This window comes from Eutrema salsugineum, unplaced genomic scaffold (assembly GCF_000478725.1).
Source record: "Eutrema salsugineum unplaced genomic scaffold, Eutsalg1_0 scaffold_14, whole genome shotgun sequence".
NCBI lineage: Eukaryota > Viridiplantae > Streptophyta > Magnoliopsida > Brassicales > Brassicaceae > Eutrema > Eutrema salsugineum.
Genome location: NW_006256877.1, coordinates 6,196,708 through 6,217,967, shown reverse-complemented (window position 1 = coordinate 6,217,967; position 21,260 = coordinate 6,196,708). Strand labels below are relative to the sequence as shown.

The following is a 21,260-nucleotide window of genomic DNA, read 5'->3' as shown; positions in this document are numbered from 1 at the left end:
GATTTAGAATGTAGACTTCACGACGAAGTCTACTTTGATAAGCTAAGTACCTTAAAAATCGAAACTTCTGATTCAGCAATAAATATCCAATGAAATGAGATAAAATTCACTGGGTAGTTCAATCACTTACTAAGAAGCAATTCTGAACCAAAAAATTTGAAAAATAGTTTATACATTTGCTTAAAATAGGCTTCTACATTAGACTTCAAATGTAGACTGGAGGAGAAGTCTACTTTTTCATTGATAAGTCTACAAATGAAGTCTACTAAAAAAAAGGTCATTTTGCAATTGACCAATCTGTTGACTTTTCTTTCAGTAGGCTTCAGGAGTAGACTTCAGGCAAAAAAGGTTACTTTAGCAATTGACCAATGCATTGACTAACATAGTAGACTTCTATTGTAGACTTCATGTAAGAGTAGACTTCTCTGACAGTCTACTTTTGAAGTCTACTTTTTAATTAGAAGTCTACGGAACAAAACAGGTTATTTTTGCAATTGAATTTTTTTAGTAGACTTCACAATGAAGTCTACTCAAAAAAATATTCCTTTTAAGTTTGACCGAACACAATAAGTAGACTTCACAGAGAAGTCTACAGTTTGTAGACTTCTTTGTGAAGTCTACTGAAGCTTTTTGGAATTTTTTTAAATTTTTTAATTTTTGAAAAACAGAAGTCAAACACAAAAATGACATATACGTTTTTGGTCAAACTACAAAAGTAACTTGAAAGTAGACTTCGTATGCAGACGAAACCAGTAGACTTCATAATGAAGTCTAAATCCAAAAGTCAAAATACGGTCAACTACAAAAATAACCTTTTTTTCGTAGACTTCTTAAGCCTTCAAATGAAGTCTACTATGCTTTTTTTTGTTTTCAAAGGATATCGAGTAGACTTCTCGTGAGGTTTAATGAAGTTTATTTTTTAAAAGTCAATTGCAAAAATAACCTTATGTTGACTCATAGACTTCAGTATAGTTCACGAGAAGTCTACTTTCGCGATATAAAAACTGAAATGTGGAGAAATTGAAGTGTGAGGATTACCTTTAACAAAATTGAGCTCCCCTAAGTTTCTCTTATCCACCCAGAACTTAGGATTTCACCGAAATTAAACAATCCAGGTGTCGAGTAAACCAGAATTCACCGAAAATGCATGGTGTGAAGCATTGTAACTTTGCCCAGATGTTTTGGAGAAGAAATTATGATAGAATGAGCAATGTTATGAGTGAATGAGCTTAGATATTTGTTTTATTACAGTTTTAAAACTGGTTGATAAGCATTTATTCCATTTTCATGGTTGTTCATGGTGGTTGAAGGTATTGAAGACGATGACATTCTCGTAATTAAAAAGTCTTTAGAGGGTCCAAGAAGACTTTAGCCAATTAAAGAAAAATCGAATTATTAGATGTATAATGACATTTTCGTTAATAGTTTAAATGAGAAAGATAAAATTGTGAGAAAATGGCAAAAGTTGGAGAGAGAAAAAAAAAAGTTAGTTTTGTGTTTGACTTTGAAATATGGGTTAAATCTGAAACTCTCTCTTAATAAATTGGGTGGAGGATTCCGAAGAGTTTTTTCCTTTTTTTTTTTCATTGGGCCTAAGGACTATAATTAACTAGGTAAAAAAGGAACTGTAATCAAAATTTAAAACTGAACTTAACCAAAAGACTTCAGTTTATCACTTGACTGGTTTGATTACTTTAATATTCAGACCTCAATCGAATCAGAATTATATAATGTAATTGAACCCAAAAAAACTAAATAAATAGAAATTGAGAAATTTATACAACGAACAATTATATTATAGTATACTTTTCTTTTTTTGCTGAACATCCGTATATACCATACATAAATTTTCCGGAATGGTATTCATTTCACATAAACTTTAGATTTCATCCGCTGAAAATTACCTAAACTGTTACTAATAAAACAGGAAGGTTAAATTCAGCGTCGAAAACCTCTTTTAGTAAATCCATGGTTAAATTAACAAGCCTAATACTAAATTCCTAAACCCACCATAAGAAATTGTTTGGGAAGAAAATACGGTTCTTTTATGTTAGTTTCAGATTTAACAGATCTCTCACTTTAACAAAAAAAAAAAAAAGATCTCAGAATAAAATTCATTTTGTTTGTTTCTGATTTAGCGAATCCAAGAAAATAGGATGACTTGCTAGTTTTGTGTTGGTAAGTCCAAATTCCTAAAGAACAAAGTTTGTGTGGAATGACTCGTTTGGAAAAGATTTTGTAGTACATATAATAGCTGGATCCAAATCGAACCAAACCAAAATATAATTAAAGTGAATAAAAGATGTAGTCTTTACTTGGTTGTCCACCTTACGAAGCTAAACCAGATTGTCCATTCCAATCTAAGACCGACTATTGCATCATTCGCCTTTAAAGGTGCAGGTTCAGGTTCAAATTGGTATTTTAAACACGGTTAGTCCGGTTTGATAGCTAGGTTCAAATTGAATTTACTTTTGTATTCGATATACGTTGATCTCACAAATATTATCATTGGCCACAACTCCAATGAATAGTGCCGATTCCTTCCTTAGACATCTATTCATAATTGTCAGAAAACCTTCATGCTCAAAGCCTCAAAGGTTAGATTCACAAACTAAATCATATACACCTAAAAACTGTGCATGAGAACAAAACGACTCAAACTTCAATTCTGTCAAATAATTCAGGAGAGAACAAAGGCCAATCGAAATCAGCAAACTACCAGACAACATATAGGAATTAGGAATGGCCGTGAAACCATCTTGGGGCTGTTCATTCCCCACTTTCCTAATTTAGTGAAACGAAAAACGAGTCTGGTAATTTTAAGTAATTGCGTGGATTTGTTTTTTTGTTGTGTGGGGAAACTAAGCTAGCCATGAGTTTTTTTAAAAAAAAAAAAAATTAAGAAAATTTCATTACAAAAACCGTGAAATTTTCTGATTAGTGGCATTGCAACCAAAATTTCTACAGCAGAAACACACACTAATATTTGAGACCTAGGAAAATCCGGGTTATCTTGCCACTTAAGATATCCACAGATGGCCAACTATGACTGAAGTCGTAGTGAGATGGCACAAATTTGTCCCCAACTAACAGAGTGAGTCATATCAAGATGCAAACAAGATATTTCGTTCATTCCAAATTCTTTACTAACCGACTTTCTATCAAAGGTTTGTACAATTATTCAGAACGAACATTTATTCTAGTAACGCAATGATAAGGAAATTAATTAAAACGAAAACTGATTGATAAGATTCCAGTTCTCTGATAAGATAGATAAAATTTTGCTGAGAAACCAAAAAAAAAGAACAAAAAAGAAAAGGAAAAAAAAACTGTTTTATCTTCCTCATAGTCTTATTACTCTTGGTTCAACTTGCTGACACAGATCCCCAACTTCAACTTTTCACGTTCACGCAAGAAATAGGAAGGAACCAACATGTAATCCTTTTCAGGGTTTTCCAACCTCAGTTTCCGAACTCTCGTGACCTCTGGGAACATAACTATAGTATATGGTTTCAAAGCGGTATAGATATTACAAGAGAACTCACCAACTTCTAGAACTGAAGGAGCTATACAACTCACAGTCACACAAACACCATGTGGCTCACTGAAACACTGCACGACAAACAATATACCAGCCTCATGTCCCTTCAAAACAACTGAAGTAAATTCAGTCAATTCAAAGTTTATTATAGAATATTCGTCGAAAAGAAACTGGTAGTTGTATCTTGCTTCGCCCTTGTGAACATCAAAGTGAGAGTATATATCCTTGTAAGAGCCAGTGTAATCACAATTCTCTGCAGGGCAGTAGCATCGAGAGAAAGCACATTCTTTCTCATGAGTTAATTCTGTCCCATAAGAGAAACTCTTGGTGCAACCGAGCTTCGCGTTTGGGCATGGGACAATGATTGCACTGATAACTCTCTCCATCGCACGGCAACGAATTTGACCAACAGGAGAATCACAAGAAGGGCATTTGTTCATTAGTTTGTCACAGCATGTAGAGCAAGCTATATGTCCATTGTCACACTGAAATGTAAAAACATGTATAATAAATACCAGAATGGGAAGAGAATTAAATAAATAAAAAACTACTTACTTCTCTAGTGACACTGAACAACGCAAAAACCCCATTTTCCAAAAACTGGTCAATCCTAATTACTTTGAATCAACAACGCAATGTCCGAATTTTGAAAACATTCCATAAATTCTAAAACGTTAGAAATATGTAGAAACAGAGAAGAATTAAAACCTGGAAGATAGAACTAGTGAGAGCGTCAAAGCAAATAGGACAATTAAGAGCTTCAAGATCAAGGAGCATCGCCGAGCAGTTCGTTTCGTCGTTTTCATCACTCGAGGATCTAGAAGATAAGTTAATCTGCTCAGCCATATCTATGGATATGTATGAATATTGAAAATTTCATGAGATTCAATAGAGATATATATAAGTGAGAGAACTGGTTAAAACCTTAACGCTTTAATGCTCCGATTTCCCAAGAGTTTTATTTATCTTGAATCTAGACATGCATGCATTTGTATTTTGTAATGAATTCATTAGTTAACTCTTTCTCGGAAAGAGCTCTGCATAAATTGGGTAAAGCTAGATTTCCCAAGAGTTTTTTTTTTTTTGTTTTCCCCTTTGGCCTTAATTCGTTTGGTTAGCTTAGATGGATCTCTAAAGAAAGGATGAATTTCAAAAAATTGTGTAGTTTAAACAATCCTTGTACTTGCTTGTGTGATAAGTCCAAAAGAACAAAGTTTGTGTGGAATGCATCGTTTGCTAAAGTTTTTTAAAACTAAAATCTAACTGAATCCCAAATCGATCCAAACCAAAATTCCATCAAATCAAACTATAAGTAATCAGTTACACTGAATGAAAGATAATCTTCTTTGCATCATTAAAATCTTAAACCGTAAATCTGAGTCGAAACCAAACCAGATAGTCCATTCTAATCCATAACCGATTATTGGCATCATTTGTCGTTAAAGCCTTAAAGGTGCAGGTTCAAATTGGTATCTATAACCCGGTTAAACCGGTTTGATAGCTACAACCCCCAAATTGAATTCACTTCTGAATCGATATGAACCTATCTAACATTGATCTCACAAATACAATTACTGGCCAAATCTTATCTTCTATAAATAATGATTCTTCTAAGACATCGATTCATAATTGTCAAAGAACCTTTATGCACAAAGTTTAGATTCACAAACTACAATCACATACACCTAAAAATGTGCATGAGAACAAAACGACTGATCACACTTCAATTCTATCTATTAACTCAGGCATTAACAAGGTCCGGCCACGGCCAATCGAAATCAGCAAATTACCAGACAACATATACGAAGGAATCACCATGAAACCATCTTCTGGCTGCTCATTCCTCACTTTCTGAATGTTCTTCACCATGAATCCCTGCCTCAACGAGCTATCTACGGTTAAATTCACCAGAGAGCACGAGAGCTTCCTCACTCCCGGTACCAAAGGTGCAAGACAGCTCACAGTAACGTACACGGCGTGCAAACCCTTGAAAACTTGAACTACGATCACTTCCCCATCGTTTTCTTCCTGAAGAACCGTGGTCTTCTTGTCGAGGTCCAAGCTAATACCTTTAGAAACGTCCCACACAAATGGAATCAGGTCGTTTTTGTGTTTAGCACGGACGTGGTTGTTGAGATCCTTGTAGTAGCCAGTGTAGTTGCAGTCAAGTATTGGGCAGGAACAAGGGGTGAAAACACAGAGCTTCTCATGGCTTGACTGGTTTCCGTATGAGATATTCTCTTTACATCCGTATTTGGCGTTTAGACATGACACTCTAGTTGCTTCTATAACTTTCTCCATGGCTCTGCAACGACTGTACCCAATCGGTAATGTACAGGAAGGGCATATGTTCTTAACTTTGTTGCAGCACATTGAACAAGCTAGATGACCATTATCACACTGAACACAGAACCACAGAGTTATTATAAATAGCTGATGTATCACACTTCTAGTTACATTGCTGGTAATTTTCATCGACGATAAACTTCTTGTGCACTAATATCAGCAGAAATAAGAACACTAGGAAAGTAGAAGCATCAGTGAAACTCTATGGCGTATGAAAATGATCTAGAAGATTAGAACCGTAAGTTATTCAGCATTTTTCTTTGTCTGCAATCAAATCTTTCGTTTCCTATTCGAGCAAAAACCGAAATTGTTCTTCAAGGAAAATGATATCTTAACATACAACGAAAAGGGCTTAACCTCGAGCTACACAAAATTCCATATTGCAGCAGAAAGAATCGATAAATTCCCATTTCCACCTAAAATCGTTAATCTGTGATGGCTCATCTAACATCTATTGTTCCTTCATCATCTTCCTAGTGAGTACTCTAAACCTAAAAATGGTTTCTGAAATCAAAATTCATCAATCAGAGAGAAGGAAGCGAACCTGGAAGATTGGAATCTTCAGAGGCTCGCAGCAAATGGGGCAATCGAGAACATCTGGATCCAAAAGCATTACGGAAAGAGGAGAATCTCTGCTCGAAGAACTCTGGCTGTTTACGGATTTCCCAAATCGTCTCTCTTCTATCACCACTTCAAGGTCGCTATCATCGCTCGTGGATACGCGATCCTCCGACTCCATTCTCCTTCCTGGAACAAAAATGTCGTCTTCGTCTTCGTCTTCTTCACCGGAACTTCCGGCGTCAGAGTCCTCGGAGTCTTCTTCATCTTCATCGATGGATGGAAGTCGTTGTCGTTTCCGAGATTGATTGTTGCTTGATCCTTCTCCGTCGTCTCCTCCACAAACTGAGAATCTCGCCATTTCTGGATCGAATAAGATCTACGATTCTGAAGAAGAAGAAAAAAAATTGAATACAATCAAGTTTTTAGGTCGAGTTGGTTAAAGGATGGGCAAGAAAATCACACCGAACCGATTCCAAAACTGAACCGAAATAATAAACCCAAAAATAAAATCTGCTAAGCATAACCCTCTTAATGATTCAGAGGGTCTTGACCATAGCTGACTGAGCTCAGATGGGCCGTGCCGAGCAGATATTCTCTCAGCCCATTGAGGTGGAGAAGGTACAGTTTCATCGACTTCGAAACGAATTGAATCTAACATGAACCCTAGAATTTGGGGGTTTTCTCAATTTCAACAAAATCCAGGATCTTTTCTTTCTTTTCTCGATTTCGATTTTCAAATTTCATGAAGAAATGAACGATCACAATGAAGAGCCAAGCATCGCACCAGAGCCAAATCGCTGGTACAATATCACCTTAGGGCCATCACTACTCAATGATGGTCACTCACATAATTCTCCCAGATTCTGCAGTTTCCGATGTAAGTAAAAAATGGTTTAAATTTGTCGAAATTTTTGTTTGTTTCCAAAAAATTGGAGCGATTTCTGGAAATTTTGTGTTTATGTTCTCGTGTTGAAATTTTGAAGATGAGTTTAAACCGGCATCAATTGATAGAACCAAACCAGGATCGTTCCACAAGAGCAATGATAATAAAGTTACGTTGGAGTTTCAGAACAATCAAATTGGTAAACCAAAAGTTAGCTTTGATGGTGTTAGTGAAGATAACAATGACAAAGACGCAATTCTCTTCTTTGATGGTGAAACATTTCGATTAGAGAAGCTTCACCGAGCAGTTAAACGTTTAAGATACCGACGTTTTCCCAGCGAATCTCCGATAGCAGAATCGTATTCACAACCTGTTTGTAGAGAAGCAAAGGTATAAGAGAAGTCTTATCTCTTGTTAACGAATCGGTTTTCAAGAAATAATACCAAGCTTTTGTGTTTGTCTTTCCTTCTTCAATGTTGCAGGTTAAGTTTGCACAGATTGACATCAACAATCCTGTTAGCTTAGGTATACAGATTTCTACTTTGGCATGTTTCATTTACATTACTGTGTATGAATGTACGTATGTGTGGTGTTTTTAGTGTAGTTAATTACATTTTGTGTGTACCTGTCACAGATCATGAAAAGGAAGAGGATCCACATGAATCCGAGGAGGATGTCAACATCGACGATGATGATGATGATGAAAATGACAATGATGGCCAAGACATAGCAAGAAAAGAAACTACATTGGCAAAGGAGTTTCGAACTGGTGGCCTTGACATTGACATTAACCTTCCGCATCCTGCTGAAATGGAAGATGAGGAGATTGCTGACGTAGACATCAATGATGATGAATCATATAAAGGTCTTAGCGCGGCAGAAGCTCTTAGAGCTCAAGTAAATGCAGAAGCGAGAGAGGAGGAGGGGAAGAGTTCAAGTTCAAGCAGCGAGAGCAGTGAAAGCAGAGCTGAGAGTAGTGGTAGTGGAAGTAGCAGTAGCACCAGCAGCAAAAGCAGAAACAGTGGTAGTGAGAGTTGAAGCCGAGCTAGCCACTAATATCATCATGTATGTATATGTATCTCCAAGTGTTTTTGCTTTTTCAAGTAAGTCTTGTGAACCAAATAGCAAAGATGGATTAGGGGTTTTATCTTTAAGAGTTTAGATATATGCCTTCAGGGCATGTAAATAGATAGTTTGTAGTAAATATGTGAATGTTCAGTTTATCTTTTCGAGGTTCACAGTGTCTTCAGGTACACTAATTGGTTCTTGTAATCAAAAGTAGCCAATGACTTTTTATCTTAACATGTGAAAACGACTTCATTGACTAGTTTCTATTACTCAAACTATACCCAATCATTCATATTAGATAACAATCTTAACGAATATGTTAACAATCTCCAACAATAAAATGACATTTTATTTGACATTCAGTTAAAGTTGAATCACAAACATGGCACTGGACATTACCTAGTAAAAAGCTTCGGCACGTCTATGGCTGATGCAAATGTCCATGTATGTTCTTCCCAGCATATAGGAAGGAACCAACATGAAACCGTATTCAGGTTGTTCATCACTCATTTTCTGAATATTGGTCACCTTCAATCCATGTTTCAATCTGTAATTTAAGCTTTTCAATTTCAGACTGCAAAACAAACTGAGCCTTTCACTTTCAGGTACCGAAGGTGCAAAGCAGCTCACACGTACAATCATACCCTGCGATCCATTAGAACCTTGAACCACAATCAGTTTCCCATGATTCTTTTCTTTAAGAATTGTAAGCTTCTCACCGAGGTTGAACTTAATTTTTAAAGGAGTGTCCCATGAAAAAAGAAGCAGGTCTTCCTTGTGTTCAACATCGACGTGGTTCATGAGATCATTGTATGAGCCGGTATAGTTGCAGTCACTCATGGGGCAGGAACAAGGGGTGAAAACACAGAGCTTCTCATGGCTTGATTGGTTTCCGTATGAGATATTCTCTTTACATCCGTATTTGGCGTGTGGGCATGACACTCTAGTTGCTTCTATAACTTTCTCCATGGCTCTGCAACGACTGTACCCAATCGGTAATGTACAGGAAGGGCATATGTTCTTAACTTTGTTGCAGCACAAAGAACAAGCTAGATGACCATTATCACACTGCAAGACAAAACCACACTAGTTGTTAGCGACTCAACGGATTATGTAATACAATAATTGTGAGTATAATATGCTTCAGCCAGAAAGAAATACCAAACCTGAAATATAGGAATCTTCAAGGGTTCGCAGCAAATGGGGCATTCAAGAACATCTTGATCCAGAAGCGTCACGGAAACATGATGATCTCTGGTCGAGTCCTCAACAGATTCTTCTTTGACGGATTTTTTTGCATTTTCAGAATGGAGGGAAACCGTTGCCACTTCCGGGGCTGATGTTAGCTTGGACCTCAAGAGACTATTCAACACTGATCTACGCTCTTTTTTCATCAAAAACGACAAGATTGGTTGTCAAAAAAAAAACGGGAACATAAAATAACAAGAAAGAGATGAACATGAAAAATCAGGATTATGTTCATCAAAATCAAGATACATACTCTGCATTTTCAAGAGACGCAGTTTCTCTGAGAGTTCTGACATGAACAATGTTGGAGTTACCGATCATCCACTTGAAAGTTTTAAAGATTTGGAACTTGTAGACCAGAGAGGTTTTATTTATATGCTGTGTTTTTGTCTATGGAAGCACTTAAAAAGGGGAGAGTTGAGAACTAATTCAACTAGTATTCCTTACAACCTCCCAACTAAGCCCACAGCATTTTTTAATGGAATTGACTGAGGCAAAGGTCTACTAGTCTACTATAATGGTAAATATAAAAATATAGAATATTACCTTTTTCAAGATTAGTCAAATACATGTAAAAGATGTACTTGGAGGCTACTCCTCTTATGCATATATAAGGATTGTCTCATCAAAAGAATTTTATACAAAGTTTAATATTTTTTGTCTCTTTGCCGCTAGGCTTCCACTTTACTTCTCTCTTCTTTTTACTTCTTCTGGAAATTGCAGGCTAGGCCAGCATAATCTTCTCTTGTTCTCTCTGTTTTGGTTCTTATTCAAAGGTAAAATAGAGAAACGTTTTTGGAACTCAAGAAACTTAGAAAGGTATGAAGTGAAGTACGAGAAGGAGATAATCTATGTATGTATTATGTATGTATATGTATCTCCAAGTGTTTGTTCCTATTAAAAGTAAGTCTTGTGAACCAAATAGTGTCTTAGCTTTAAGAGTTTAGCGATTTGTCGTCAAGGCACGTAAATAGATAATTTGTTGTAAATATGTAAATGTTCAGTTATCTTTTATAAGGAGCACACTAGCTTACTAATTGTTTCTTTCAATCAAATTGCTTCTCGTTGTACAAGGTATTTATTCTATTTACACTCATATTTACAATTGGGACATGACATTCTAGATGCTTCTACAAATTAATCAACAAACTTTTAGTTTCATCACCAAGGTTTCCTTTGTTTCCATTCACCATTTCTACACAGAAGAATGTCTAAGCTTTATTGAATTCTTAGGGAAAGAAAACGAATAAGTGTTACAAAAAAAAACAAATTTCTTGCAGAGAATCAGAATCTTATTTCTTGCATCATCGGATTAAATCTCTTTATCTCCACGTATACACAATATCGTTTTGGGACAGAATTCTCGTCTTTCCGAAAGTCTAAGTCTGAGTGGTGGCACTGGTAGCGGAAGTAGCAGCAGATAGAGCAGAAACAGAGGTCACTACTCACTAGGTCAACAATGTATTTTCCTGTGTCTATGCTTTTGATATGTTCTTGTGAACGAAGAAGGGAATTTGTTCTCGTGTTCGGTGTCCTAGCTCTTAAGGTTCAGTAATTTGCCTTCAGGGCATGTAAATTGATCTGTCTTGTAAAGATGGTAATTACTTCTTGAAATCAAATTCCTTAATGCACACGTTATAAGATCACAAAACAATGAGCACATTAGTACTCAGACACGATCAATACATCCCAGGCCGCGGCTGAAACAAATGCTCATAGTAACGTTCTCGTCACTAGGCAACAAATGTGAGGGAACTAACATGAAAACGTATTCGGGCACTTCACTCACTTTCTGAATTTCCCTTAGCATAAATGCCTGCTTCAATGTGATATTCCAGGTTGCAAACTTCAGACAGCAAGAAAATCTGCTAAGTCTCGGGGACAAAGTTGCAATGCAGCTCACGCTTACAGCCAAACCATCCGATCTGCGAAAAGCTTGAACTACAAACAGTTCCCTATCTTTCTCTTCTTGAAAAAAGATAATCTTCTCATCCGAGCCCAAGACAACATTTGAAGGAGTATCCCACACAATCAGATTCAGGTCTTCCTTGTGTTTAGCACGGACGTGGTTGTAGAGATCCTTGTCTGAGCCAGTATAGTTGCAGTCACGAACAGGGCAGGAACATGGAGCAAAAACACACTGGTTCTCATGGATGGAGGGATTTTCATAGGAGACAGTCTCTTTGCACCCGTATTTGGCGTTTGGACACGACACTCTAGTGGCTTTAATGACTCTCTCCATGGCTCTGCAACGATTGTACCCTTCCCCTCTACAGGATGGGCATATTCCCTGAATTGTGTCACAGCAGGACGAACAAGCTAGATGTCCATTAGTACACTGCACAGACAGAAAACACAAACAGTTGAACTGGTCACTTGAGAAAGAAAAAAGTGGTAAGCATTCTCTACTTTTATAGTGATACAAAACCTCATTGAGTATCAACATGCCATGAGAGAGAGAGAGAGCGACTTTAGTAACTTCTATATATATACTTAGATTTGTGAATCACAGTTCTTGAATGAGGAAGAAGGACCAAACCTGAAATATAGGAATCTTCAGGGGCAAGCAACAAATGGGACACTCCAGAACATCTGGATCCAGCAGCGCCAGGGAAAGGGGTGGATTGCTACTTTCTTTTTCAGCCATGTCAGTTCTGAAGTTTCCATGAGACTCGATATTTGGAGATATAAGTAAGAGAGATGGCTAAACCCTAACGCTTCAAGGCTCCAATTTCCCAAGCGTTTTTTATCTGACTCTAGACATGCATTTTTTTATTATCATTTAAATCTTTCTCGGAAATAGCTCTGCATTCATAAATTGGGTGGAGATTTCCCAAGAGTTTTTTTTTCCTTAGGCCCTAAACGGCTAAAATATAATGACATGACAAAATAATGCTCAAGTAGAAAATGCTTACCATTTCTTTTTTCTCAAGTGAGTGTATATATTAAATGAGACTTTTGATGTTTTTGCAAAAGCCAAGTTTCTAACACTTTTGATGTTTTATGCGATTCACGTAACAACATGATAACTGCACGTGGCTCTGATGAATTATTTATGAATTTCTTGAGCTCGAAGCAATCAATCCCATTGTCATCTTAGAGCTTTCATATACTTCCTCGAGTTCTAGTCAATGAAAAACTCAAGGACACAATATTATGGGTTTGTGAATCACCTTTCTTGAATTTGGAGGACAGACCAGACCTAATGAAAGAGTTTTAGTGCTTTTCCTTTAAGAACTAGCTAGAATTTGCATGCTCAAAGTGGATCTGCGAAAGGCTTTTGACTCTGTTTGCTGGGATTTTGTGTTAAAAATTCTTGAAGCTCAGGGTTTCCCTTCATTATTCAGAACCTGGGTTAGTCAATGCATCTCCTCAACAAGGTTTTAAGTTTTGATTAATGGTGAGCTTACTGGTTTTTTTGAAGGAAAGAAAGGGTTGAGGCAAGGTGATTCCCTCTCACCTTACCTTTTCATTTTGGTCATGGATGCTCTGTCTAGAATGCTTGATGATGCTGCTCGATCTTCTAAATTTGAGCTGCACCCCCAATTTGAAGATCCTCTCCTCACTCACCTGCTTTTTGCAGATGATCTGCTTCTCTTCATAAATGGGTCTCGGCACTCCATTCTCGGTATGCTTGAGGATTTAGCGGTGTTTAAATCTTTCTCGGGGCTTGACTTGAATGCATCAAAATCGGAAATTTTCTTCTCGGGGTTCTTTGAGCCAGAAGCATCTTTGCTGAGCTCCATTTCCGGAATAGCTCAAGGCGAGTTTCCCACCAGGTATCTTGGGCTTCCTCTCTCCCCTAAAAAACTCTCATTTGCGGCTCGGCAACCTTTTCTGGAAAGAATCACTGCCAAAATCCACTCTTAGACTGCAAAATTTCTGTCTTACGCTGGAAGAATCAGGCTGATATCTTCTGTCATTTACGGGATGGTCAACTTTTGGAGCCAGGTTTTTGTCCTCCCCGAGAAGTTTTATGAGCGAGTGGACTCATTGTGCTCTGCTTTTCTTTGGAGAAACAAAACCTCTCCATCTTCGGGGGCAAGAGTTGCCTGGGCTGATGTGTGTAGACCAAAGATCGAAGGCGGTTTGGGTATTCGGAGACTAGAGGATTTTGAAGTCGTTTTTCATCTCAAACTAATCTGGCATTTCTTCACTAGATCGGGCTCTCTATGGGTAGCGTAGTTAAAGAAAAATGTATAGAATTGAGAATTAGATCAAGTATGAATAAAAGCAACTTCTTTTATTAGCTTTAGAAAAATCACTCAAAAACTAAAGCTTCTCTTAATCTCTCTCTCAACTCATAAGTATTTGCAACAACTCTGCAATTCCTTATATAGATAATGGATTAGCTAACTCCTAATTCCAATAGAGAAACAAATTTCCTTTTTTAGATAACTCCTAAATTTCCTTTTAGATAACTCCTAAATTTCTTTTTCTAATCTTAACCTTCTAGAAACACACTTTGATCAGGATTAGGAAACTTGCACTTCAAGTTTCTTTCAAGCTTATTCCAACAAAATGTGTCTGACCGTAAGAGTTTTTGGCTTTCTCCGGATAGTGATCGTTTTTCTTGGAGCATTCGTTGTCTACTCCGTTTGAAGCCGATAGTTTTACGCTTCCTAAAGTGCGAAATGAACGATGGATCTACTGTTTCTTTCTGGTTCGACAACTGGACAGAATTTGGGCCTCTGATCTCTTTCCTTGGTGAATCTGGCCCCTCCTCTCTTCGCCTTCATAATGAAGCTAGAGTTTGCGACGCAATTCAGGATGGCTTTTGGAACTTCCGGGCTGCAAGATCTGACAGAGCGGAAGAGGTCCTCATTTATGTTGCTTCTAGAGCTATTCTGCATCCCTCGGCTGGATGTGGCCGGTATCTCTGGAGAACCCCATCTGGGAACTTCTCTAGCTCGTTTTCCTCAAAAGGAACCTGGGATCAGCTACGGGTAACCTCACCTCATCTGGAGTGGACTAAATGTGTGTGGTTTAAACAGTCGGTCCCGAGATTCTCTTTCCACCTATGGCTTTCATTCCAAAAGCGCCTTCCCTCAAGAGACAGGTTGCATCGCTGGGGTCTACAGGTTCCCTTAACTTGTGTTCTTTGCACAAATGGAGATGAATCCCATGATCACTTGTTTTTTCAGTGCTCCTTCTCCAGCTCCATCTGGGTCTCATTGGCTTCTCGTCTCGGACATAACCCTCCGCTTGGCCTCCTAGCAATCTCGCAATGGATTCCCCTTCTCTCTATGCAACCGACAAGATCTTCCCAGGCTGTTGCAAAGCTCCTTCTCCAAGTAACAGCGCATCATCTCTGGAGAGAAAGAAATGCCCGTATCTTCAACATGACTTCCTCCTCTTCGGATATCAAAGCTCGCATCGACCGCACTATGCGGGATCGTCTTCTATCCTTCCCGGCTCGGGGCTCTATTGCCACTCCTTCTCTGCTTGAGTTTTACTTTGGCTGTTTTTGCTGATTCATTGTAATTATTTTTCGTTCCAAAAACTCTCTCCTTTGGAGCTAATGGGCTACGCTATTATGTAGAATAGCATGTATAACTTTCTCATTTTTTGGTAATATATCTTAACATTTTGACCCAAAAAAAACTAGCTAGATTTTGGTGTTTAGCGTTTTCTTTTTCACGTTGGATCTTAAGTCGTTTGGATTGTTGTGTGTTCTTACACTAGATTTACTTATAAACTGATTCACAGATTATATAAGGGTCTTTAGTACTGATTAATGAGAAAACAACTTCAAAGAATTAACCTCAGTCTCTGATAGAGACTAGGGTTATAAGGAAGCCTAACTTAAATCTCTTTGTCTCCTTCTCACGTTAAAAAGAAGCATCGACAAGTTGAGTTTATTTCTTAATTCTATTTCAGTGTGAAGTCTATTAGGTACATTAAGCACAAGGAAGCATTCATTGTAAATAATAAATTGTTTTTTTTGGTTTGAATAAACTTTTACACTCAATTCAAAAGAAACAAAAAAAAGAGAAGAAGAATAAGATGGAATTCTCTTTACGTCGTCCGTATTTGGCATTTTGGACATGATATCCTAGATCTACTGCTCTGCAAGCTAGAGATTGTAGCTATACCAGATCGGTAATTTACACGACATACATTTGAATAAAAGCCTATGTTTGCTCTTCCTATACTCTTGACTATGAATGTCTCCTACTAATTTAGAGACTCTTACCGCCTCTAAATAGTGTATTTTTAAATCCTATTGGTAAATACAAAAAAAAAAAAACAAAAATAAAGAAGCTTTAGCAGCTAGAGACTGTGTTGTGTTGTAAATATGAAAAAAATTTCCAGTTCTCTTTTTGAGGATCAAACTGTCTAGCAGCTGAGCTACGTCAACTAGTTCTTGAAATAAAATACGTAAAGCACAATATATGTTGTAGAATAAAAGAAAAACTATGAACTTGATATTTGTTGTTAAAATATATCAAGCTATAAAATAAGTGAACCAACAACGGCTGATGCTAATCTCCAAGAAGTACGTCCCATTACGCATATAGGAAGGAACCAACACGAAATCTTCTTCAGGCTCTTCCTCGCTCGTTTTCTGAATTGTTTTCACCGTCACTTCCTGCTTCAGTGTGCTTCTCAAGGTTCTCAATTCCAGACTACAGGATAGTATGACCTTTTCATTTGCCAATGGTGCAATGCAGCTTAGAGTTACAAAAATACCGTCCGTTCCTTCAAAACCTTGAATTACAATCAGGTCTCCATCTTTCTCTTCTCTAAGAATGGTCATCTCCTCACTGAGGAGGGTAGGCTCAATGCATAAAGGAGTGTTCCACTTGAAAAGAACCAGGCCTTCCTTGTGCTCAACATTGACGTGGTTCTTGAGATCCTTGTGTGAGCCTGTATAGTTGCAGTCACGCACGGGGCAGGAACACGGTGCAAAACCACACTGTTTGTCATGGCTCGAGGGGTTTTGGTATGAGACATTCTCTTTACAACCGTATTTGGCATTTGGACATGACACTCTAGCTTCTTCAATGACTTTCTCCATGGCTCTGCAACGAATGTACCCAACCCGAAACTTACATGAGGGGCATATGTTATTAACTCTCTTGCAGCAAAGAGAACAAGCTATATGACCATTAATACACTGCAAGATAGAACCAGAGTTTTATCATAAAAATACATCAACAGAGAAAAAAAGAAGACAGTATATAGTAACTTGCTGTATAAGAAACTTTAAGAAGTAAACCTGATATATAGGAATAGTGAGGGGCTCGCAGCAAGTGGGGCATTCGAGAAGATCTTTATCCAGCAGATACACAGAAACATTCGAATCTTCTCTGGTCGAGTCGGCTGCTTCTTCGGCGATTTTTATGAACCGTTTATCATGGCCAAGGGTTGCCTCTTCTTGAACCGATGGTTGTTCTCTGGCTAAACTCAAATTCCTCATCCAATCTATAATCGGTGTTCCGTAGAAGATAAAAAAAAAAAAAGAAAAAACAAATCACAGAATCACAATACAACGATCATGAATATTTTAAATTCCAAAAGATGGATGATCAACTAAAAAGAAGCAGAGAATAACAATAAACCGATTGTGGACAAGTTGGTGAGTTCCAATCTCTCAAGAAAAGCTCTCGTCTTTATTATTTCACATTATAATAAATTAGAAAACCCTAAACCCATTTAAAGTAAATATAGATGATATAAAATTTATAAAAAGGAGAAAATAATTTAGAGATAACTTCTGACAAAAAAAAAAAAGAATTTACAGATAATTTCATAGTAAGTCACTTTTTAATTTCTAAAGTTTTTTTTTTTTTGTGGGAGGGGGGGAGGGGGGGTGGTTAGACACTTTTTTGTATGTTTCGTATCACTTTTCTTCAGTGAAAAAAGACCTGATGAAAAATTGTTCGAGTTATCGATCACCCATTTCAGGTTTTCAAGAAAAACTCTCTTATTGTTATTTTTACACCATATAATAAAACAATGTGATGAATATCCATCCATCATATAAGCATTAGATTAGGATCTGTGTAATACACAGAAAAAAATAATTAGACTTTAAAATTGATTATCCACGTAATAATGATCCGTATTAGATTCTAAACTAAAATTCTGTTAAGTTTTTTACAATCTATGTTTTATATTCGTAATTAAGAAATTATAAATTAATTAATATTATTAATAAATCTGATAAATAATATCTTTAAATAAATGTTAAAGTTCCAGAAACATAGTCTCTATTTTTTTTACTTACTGTATTTTTCTATTTGATAATTTTATTTAAAAATAAGCATATATTTTTTTTTCCTTTTTCTTTAAAATAAATGATTAAAAATAAAAAATTTATATGATTACAGTGATATACTTCAAAATCTTAATTTACCGTGACAAATATCACAATCTAATCATATATATTAAAAGCAAGTTCAAAATAAGCAATGGAGGCCTCTCATTGAGTTTCAGCTGGTTAATTACCTCTTACCCCTTAATAAAAAAAAATAATTTCGAAAATATTAACCAAAATTTTTTAATTAAACTCGAGAACATCAATATCGTCGGCCCATATAACTATTTAACACAATATAAACTCCAAACCCTAGCAATATAAGCCCTAAACACGTGGATTTAAATGTCGTCGGCCCATATTAACTATTTTATGTAACCTAAACAAAACCCTAATAATAAAAACCCTAAGCTTGAAAATCTATATAAATACGTCTTCTATATTCATTCTTCCATATCGTTTTAGAAAAATCCTAGGTTAAACTTTCTCATATGCAATAGTTTCTTTGTTTTCTTTGTGTTCTACGCCGTTTTGATTCCTGCTTTTAGTTTGCTTGCTTTTTTTTTGATGTTGTTGCTATTCTGTTGTAGGCTGATCTTCCGAGAAGGATACTGAAGTTGAACGCATTCTTCCTCTTTATTCAGCGTATCGTTTTGTGTAAGTTTTGTTAGCCGCACGTTTTAGTTTAGTTCGTTTAGCTTTTTGATTTCCAAGCTCTTGATTTAACCTAAACCTAGGTTGAAATCAGGTTTACCTAATAAAATATCATCGTCGTTGAGAAATTATGTCTTGGCTACTTTTTTCTCATTCATCAAAGGACACCTCTAAAATATTCTCATACAAGTGAGTTCATCTTTAACTACATTGACAGTTCGTGGTTCTTTGTTAATTATTAATAAAATTGTTTGTTTTTCTGATTATAGGTTGACCAAATAATGGGGGTAATTTAGTCTGTCTTCTATGTTCTTACGAAGTATATTTGTTTCTTGAGTAAGACATATTTATTCTTATGAGTCATGCTTCTGTATTTTTCGTTTTATCTATTTTGTTTGTATTTTTTAATATGTTAGCCATCATCTCTAGCTTTAGTTTTGTGTTTTGTTCTTATTGTTTTCTTTTTCTTTTTTCTTTTTAACTTTTTTTTTTTGCAGGGTTATTGTTTAGTGATCCCAAGACGGCTGAGATGTTCACGGATCTATTGTTTGGTTAGGTTAGTACTAGATCTTTATTTTTGTGTTGTAATTGATATGTTTGATGATATGTTTTTTTTGTTGATTTTGTGATCACGTTTTTTAATCATATACATTGTTTATTTTTTCGTAGATGTTCTTCCAGTTGTTAATATGTAAGTGTTTTAGGGTTTAGGGCTGAAGCACGTAGCTCGGCCGCCTGTTATTTATATAATGTAAATTTTTGTACAAAAACCTACTCAATTGGTGGTTATAAATATATGTGTATTAATTTACCATTACGGTATTACAAAACTAGGTTCTTCTTTATTGATGTTGTACAGTTTTTCTAAATACATCTATTGTCGAGATGCCAAAAGGAAGAATTTTGAGTTATGTTCGTTTGTTACACTTATGTTTTATAGATATATTCGTTTGTGATTATGTTTGAGATGTCGATCTTTTGGTTTTGTTTATCTATCCGTCTTTTTTTTTTTTTCAGTTGATCATTTTACTTTACACTTCACCATCATCCTGATATGGAAAATCATTGTAACAAAAATTTGCAGCAAAACCCAAGGTACGATTTCCAACAAGCTTAACACTGACCAGCAAACTTCTAAAGTAAGGATTCATTGCCACAATTGTTTTGCTTTTCAAATTTAGTTTGCAGTTGTATCTTTTATTTCTTATACTCAAAAATTTTTCAAAACCAATATACCATGAATCATGGCCATTAGATGATATAATTGATTATTGAATGTCTTTTTCCACACTTTTATTCTTCAGCTAACTCAATGAAATCTTCATTGTCTTTCTTTCTTATATGGGACACGATGGCCGTAAGTCCTTATGGGACACAGCATTTCCACGTAAGTCCTTATTGACTAATCTTCCTTCTTTATAGAAATGCTAATCCTTTTTGTATCATAATTCAGGGGCTTAGCCAAATCTCTGCTGAAGTGAGAGGTCTCTTGGGTGAAAATAAGTTTCTTAGCCCTTCTGTAACGCCAAAAGGGTTTCTTGCGGTGTATGGTGACTCAGACCAGGTCCAGAAGAAGTGATATATAGTTCATGACACAAATTTGAGCCAGTCATCGTTTCAAGCTTTGCTTAGTAAATCCGATGAAGAGTTCAGGTTCGATCATCCCATTGGTGGCTTGCTTAACGATCCCTTGTCCTGAAGATACCTTCATCAATGGGACTTCTGGTCTAAGGGAATATTATCTGAAAACAAGAAAATACGAATATTTAGTTAGCGCAAGTTAGAGATAGAGTTAATCAGGTTAACCTTTTTCCTCTTTCTTTATGAGAAAAGAGTTGTTCAGGAGATAAAATGAATGTCATTTTTTATTGTGTAAGAATTAGTGATGTCAATGAGAACTTCGTTCAAAGTAAGACATTTATAAGTGTTTTTCACTTGATCATTTTAGGAGAAAATTAAATATTTTAGTCGTTGAGGTTTGCTAGATGAAGGAAACTGATCAATTGCATGTCTTCATCTGAGACAATGCAGGAATAGACGAAGTAGAAGAATAAGAAAACAAGAAGATGGTGTAGATGAAGTAGAAGAAAGTGAAGATAAGGAGAGCGACTAAGAAAAATCAGAAGAATATAAGAATTCAAGTAAGACATAGAATATTAAGGAGAAGATGATGGGGACGGAAATGAGTAAAAATTGGAGAAAAAAAGAACGTCCAAAATATGAATATGGTATAAAAAAAGTTAGAGACGATGAAATATAAGAACAAAAATATATATCAGAAAGAAGGTAAATGCAAAGATAAAAGTATGAGTAAATGAAGACGAAGCAGATGAGGAAGAGGAAAAATATGAGATAATAATAGGAAGAAAAAAATTGAATGAAAAAGATGAAGCCTAATTCGGAGAAGACAAGGACGATAAAGAGAGAAGAAGTAGAAGTCAAAGACACTGTAAATGAAGAACGAAAAAATGAGGAAGAAGATAAAAGAAGATGGAGAAGAAGAAAAAGGGAGAGAGATGCAGGTGTCTCAATTGTAATACAATTTAGGATGACGGAAGAAATGAGAGACGGAAAGTAAGAATGAGAGAGGGGGGATGGAATGTTAGAGAGATAGATAGATAGAGATGGAGAGAGATAGGGAAAGCGAGAGAGATAAATAGAGATAACTCGTCCGGAGTTGAAGACCTCACATTGGA

At 36.2% G+C, this 21,260-nt stretch overlaps 6 protein-coding genes across 6 annotated transcripts; 2 read left to right on the top strand and 4 right to left on the bottom strand.

The window, feature by feature from the left end:
• Positions 1-3,445: 3,445 nt before the first annotated feature.
• Positions 3,446-4,387, bottom strand: LOC112088428 (E3 ubiquitin-protein ligase SINA-like 7). Its single transcript, XM_024158707.1, has 3 exons — positions 4,250-4,387; positions 3,546-4,026; positions 3,446-3,483 (listed from the first exon to the last, which is right to left on the bottom strand). Exons 1-3 carry the CDS (start codon positions 4,385-4,387, stop codon positions 3,446-3,448), a joined length of 657 nt encoding a protein of 218 aa, XP_024014475.1.
• Positions 4,388-5,117: 730 nt separating this feature from the next.
• LOC18022556 (E3 ubiquitin-protein ligase SINA-like 10) lies at positions 5,118-6,833 on the bottom strand. The gene is made up of 2 exons (XM_006405751.2): positions 6,432-6,833; positions 5,118-5,941 (listed from the first exon to the last, which is right to left on the bottom strand). The coding sequence occupies exons 1-2, from the start codon at positions 6,804-6,806 to the stop codon at positions 5,258-5,260; spliced, it is 1,059 nt and encodes a 352-aa protein (XP_006405814.1). The 5' UTR covers positions 6,807-6,833; the 3' UTR covers positions 5,118-5,257.
• A 235-nt stretch (positions 6,834-7,068) lies between these two features.
• LOC18022555 (ELL-associated factor 2) lies at positions 7,069-8,571 on the top strand. Its single transcript, XM_024158600.1, has 4 exons — positions 7,069-7,325; positions 7,432-7,721; positions 7,814-7,856; positions 7,966-8,571. Exons 1-4 carry the CDS (start codon positions 7,199-7,201, stop codon positions 8,367-8,369), a joined length of 864 nt encoding a protein of 287 aa, XP_024014368.1. The 5' UTR covers positions 7,069-7,198; the 3' UTR covers positions 8,370-8,571.
• Positions 8,572-8,798: 227 nt separating this feature from the next.
• Positions 8,799-13,393, bottom strand: LOC18022787 (E3 ubiquitin-protein ligase SINA-like 10). The gene is made up of 5 exons (XM_024158706.1): positions 13,218-13,393; positions 12,187-12,301; positions 11,334-11,985; positions 9,566-9,735; positions 8,799-9,467 (listed from the first exon to the last, which is right to left on the bottom strand). The coding sequence occupies exons 1-5, from the start codon at positions 13,391-13,393 to the stop codon at positions 8,799-8,801; spliced, it is 1,782 nt and encodes a 593-aa protein (XP_024014474.1).
• Positions 13,394-14,281: 888 nt separating this feature from the next.
• Positions 14,282-15,121, top strand: LOC112088427. Its single transcript, XM_024158705.1, has 3 exons — positions 14,282-14,593; positions 14,642-14,728; positions 14,792-15,121. The coding sequence occupies exons 1-3, from the start codon at positions 14,282-14,284 to the stop codon at positions 15,119-15,121; spliced, it is 729 nt and encodes a 242-aa protein (XP_024014473.1).
• A 974-nt stretch (positions 15,122-16,095) lies between these two features.
• LOC18022786 (E3 ubiquitin-protein ligase SINA-like 10) lies at positions 16,096-17,070 on the bottom strand. The gene is made up of 2 exons (XM_006405748.1): positions 16,870-17,070; positions 16,096-16,767 (listed from the first exon to the last, which is right to left on the bottom strand). The coding sequence occupies exons 1-2, from the start codon at positions 17,068-17,070 to the stop codon at positions 16,096-16,098; spliced, it is 873 nt and encodes a 290-aa protein (XP_006405811.1).
• Positions 17,071-21,260: the final 4,190 nt, after the last annotated feature.